At 35.1% G+C, this 3212-nt stretch overlaps 1 protein-coding gene across 1 annotated transcript; it reads right to left on the minus strand.

The window, feature by feature from the left end:
* Positions 1–480: 480 nt before the first annotated feature.
* Positions 481–2524, minus strand: LOC149936292 (DDB1- and CUL4-associated factor 13). Its single transcript, XM_090180717.1, has 10 exons — positions 2383–2524; positions 2097–2296; positions 1930–2037; positions 1778–1864; positions 1559–1714; positions 1254–1482; positions 1083–1179; positions 890–1025; positions 663–826; positions 481–594 (listed from the first exon to the last, which is right to left on the minus strand). Exons 1-10 carry the CDS (start codon positions 2462–2464, stop codon positions 507–509), a joined length of 1347 nt encoding a protein of 448 aa, XP_090036843.1. The 5' UTR covers positions 2465–2524; the 3' UTR covers positions 481–506.
* Positions 2525–3212: the final 688 nt, after the last annotated feature.

Genomic DNA, 3212 nt, shown 5'->3' on the forward strand with positions numbered 1-3212 from the left:
GTCGGAAAATGCGTCATCAAAATCGAGGTACTACAGCGCCGCCGAGTGAGGCGTTTTAGAACGTATGTCTACGGGCGGTAAGCCGGAGAAAGATAATCGCGCCAGACTATAGACTAAATATAATGTTACTAGTACTTTTCCAACTAGTAGGTTATGTAGTCTATAGTGTGGCTAGGTCTCACTAGAAATTTTAATAGGCGCGAAGGTACAGCTGACACACTTTTGGGTCTTATGCTACTTTTGGTAAAACAGTTGCAGTGTTAAAAAAATTAGCCAAAGTTTGAAGGAAATAAATGATAATCATAGAATTTGTCATAGATCTAGAGTAAAATTACCTTCAAAGTCTCAAGAGAAAATTGAATTCCCTGAATTTTTGGGCCCATTTTAAATTAACTGACTTTTCCCTGTTCAATTTAAAGTACCATATTAGGGGCATAAAAAAGTACATAAATCTTATTATAAAGAAAAGGCTTGTTATAATTAACGTAAAATTTTTGAAAATAATTTTATTCATCTTCTTGAACAATGTGTTTCTGTCTTTCAGAAACAAACGGCACTTTTCCAGGTTTGCTGTGAGCTCTCCTATTAGCCTCCCTAAGATGCAAAAATTACTTAGTAAAATGGCCAAAATATCGAAGTTGATATACACAATATGGACATACTTTCGTTTACGAGATTGAATCATGACCCTCTTCTCATTTCTAGCATTATAAACGTGTTTAGGAACGTGACGATGCCTGGCTATACGTTTCACTTGTGGATAATGAGCAAATTTCTCCTTCAGCTTCTCATTATAATTTAGGACTGTTCTTTCCCGATTTCTAACCTATTTCCACCAGAGATAAACGTTCATAAAATGGAAATGACAACTTTGTTCGTAAAAGCGTACCTGTCCCAACTTTTCCCAAGCCACAGCCTTCCACAATCTTATATTCATTTCGTCAGAGCCAGACAAAATGTAACGATTATCCAAAGACCATAATATACACGATAGCCTTTGCATTCTTTTCGTATGATACACTTCTCTATAAATTTAAATTATATTAACAAAATTTAAAACAAACCTAAGCCATTAAACTAACCTGCTATGGCCCTTATCAACTTGAAATATCCTCAACGTTTTATCGTAACTTCCAGAGACAAATTCCTTGCCAGTAGGTGAGTAATCAAGGTCAATTACTGGGAAGATTTTAAATATTAATAAGTTACTACCAGTCCGTATTGTCAAGAAAACTTTATCAAATAGTTCTCACCAGCTGAGACATGATCGGAATGAACCTGTCTGGCAGATTTAAGGTTTCGCAAGTCAAAAGTATAGCAATTATGGTCTTCATTGGCTGCCGTAAATATAAACGCTTCCATAGGATTCCAACATATAGTATTTGATCTCATTTCTAAAGTAACTTTCCTAATCGGAGATGCTTCCCTTATATCGTAGAATATAATACTTCGATCGCTAGCAGTGCTTGCCAAGATGTCAGTCTATTGGAAATATTGTTATTTTTTTACTTGATACAATTTATGGGTATAAAATTAGGCATATTAAATAAAATTTAACCTCAATCGGATTGAATTTGACACTATGAAGACTGTCAACACCCCAAGTTAGTGATCTTAATGGCTCCGAACGAGTCTCTTCCCAAATATCAACTCTTTCTCCGCATGTAGCAAAGATATTTTCACTTCTGTGATGTGTTATTCCAGTTAACATAGTCTAGATGAGTTTAAAATTCACTTATAGAAAACATTTTTTCAATTATAGGTTTAAATAACGTACTCTGGCAATAACTGTGTTCCTAGGTTCCGTAACATCGGGTATAGTCATATCTAAATCCCACATTTTAATGGTTTTGTCATCTCCAATCTGAAATATTTTGTATTCGTTAAACAAAATACTAATTTAAAATCTGAATAAATAAAATAACATACAGAAAAGAAATATTCTCCAGTTGTAGGGGCGCATAATCCCCTTACCATTCCTGAATGCGCCTGAATGGTCGAAACACATTTTCTTTCTGCCAAATTCCATAATCGTATCTATAAACCAGCAAAGTTTAATGCCCATTACAAAACGTATAATGCTATAAAAGGAATACCTCTCCATCACAAGATGCTGATAAAAGACTTGATAAAGATGATGGGTTTTTAATCATAACGGAAATTCCATCTCGATGTCCATCCAAATTACCAAGAAAAGGTCGAGCAAATATTCTTTCAAGTTTAACCGCATTTAGAGCTCTAGTATATTCACGAGGGACCTCGAACGGGTGAAGAGCTGGGTCATAATTCCTTGGAACTAAAAGTAAATGTCAAACATTCGTATGGATAATTTTTAGAATACTGGATTGAATAAATCCAAATCCGGGTTAGTTACCAACTTACGTTTGTGAAGATCATTCTTTGTTTCCCTCAAATAATCATCAGGATTTCGAGAAATTGTTTTAACCCTTAAGGGTTTAGCCATTATTATTAATTACAATTTACAAATTATAAGAAAGGGAAACCACGTGGAATGGGTGCCATTACAAACAATATAGCAGACGACAGAATTCACGAAAAAAGGTCGAAAATTGTTTGTTTCAGCGAAAGTGGCGCGATCTACCGTCATGATTTGAAATATTTCCTAGGCTCGGTTTTTCGAAAAGTGGTTTTTGTTGGACGATTTTAACTCCCTAAATTCAAAACAGTACGATTTAGTCATCGACAAACTATTTGTCGATGATTTAGTGTTGTAAGTCGAAAAATGACCTAGGCTTTTTTTCCGGAAAATTTTACATATTGTTCCGAAAAAATTAAAAAGGTTTTCATTCCATGATTAGTCTAGTAATGTTTGCAAATTTAAATAAAGCGGCTTTTCGCCTAATTTTTTCTAATCTAAAAGTAAAACTAAACCTCTAGACTAGCTTTAAACTGATTAACAATGTAACACTATTAAAGGGGAACGGCCGAGCTTTTCCAAATATGGCCTTATTTCCCTATCAAAAGATTAACAAGACGTTCAATATACTTTTGGCCCAAAAAGTTGAAACGAAAAATAACGCCAGGAGTTTGGGTTTGAATTTTCGCCGCCATCTTAGGGGCTGCCGCCAGCGCCCCTAACCCCGTATGAGCGATTTGCGAACTATCCTAACTTTTAAAATCGCGCAATTTAGGCTTAGGTCTCTTATAACTGGAACGCGCCGCGCGTGCAAAATATATTTTTTGCGTCTTCA

Source organism: Leiobunum rupestre, chromosome 7 (genome assembly GCF_980474605.1).
Source record: "Leiobunum rupestre chromosome 7, qqLeiRupe1.1.hap1, whole genome shotgun sequence".
NCBI classification, from domain to species: domain Eukaryota; kingdom Metazoa; phylum Arthropoda; class Arachnida; order Opiliones; family Sclerosomatidae; genus Leiobunum; species Leiobunum rupestre.

Excerpts from the sequence above, each read along its gene's own strand:
- LOC149936292 (XM_090180717.1), bottom strand. The coding sequence starts at position 2,464 with ATGGCTAAACCCTTAAGGGTTAAAACAATTTCTCGAAATCCTGATGAT. Across the intron at positions 1,865-1,929 it reads CTGGAGAATATTTCTTTTCT|ATTGGAGATGACAAAACCAT; the intron begins GTATGTTATTTT and ends AAAATATTTCAG. Across the intron at positions 1,026-1,082 it reads GTTGATAAGGGCCATAGCAG|AGAAGTGTATCATACGAAAA; the intron begins GTTAGTTTAATG and ends TTAAATTTATAG.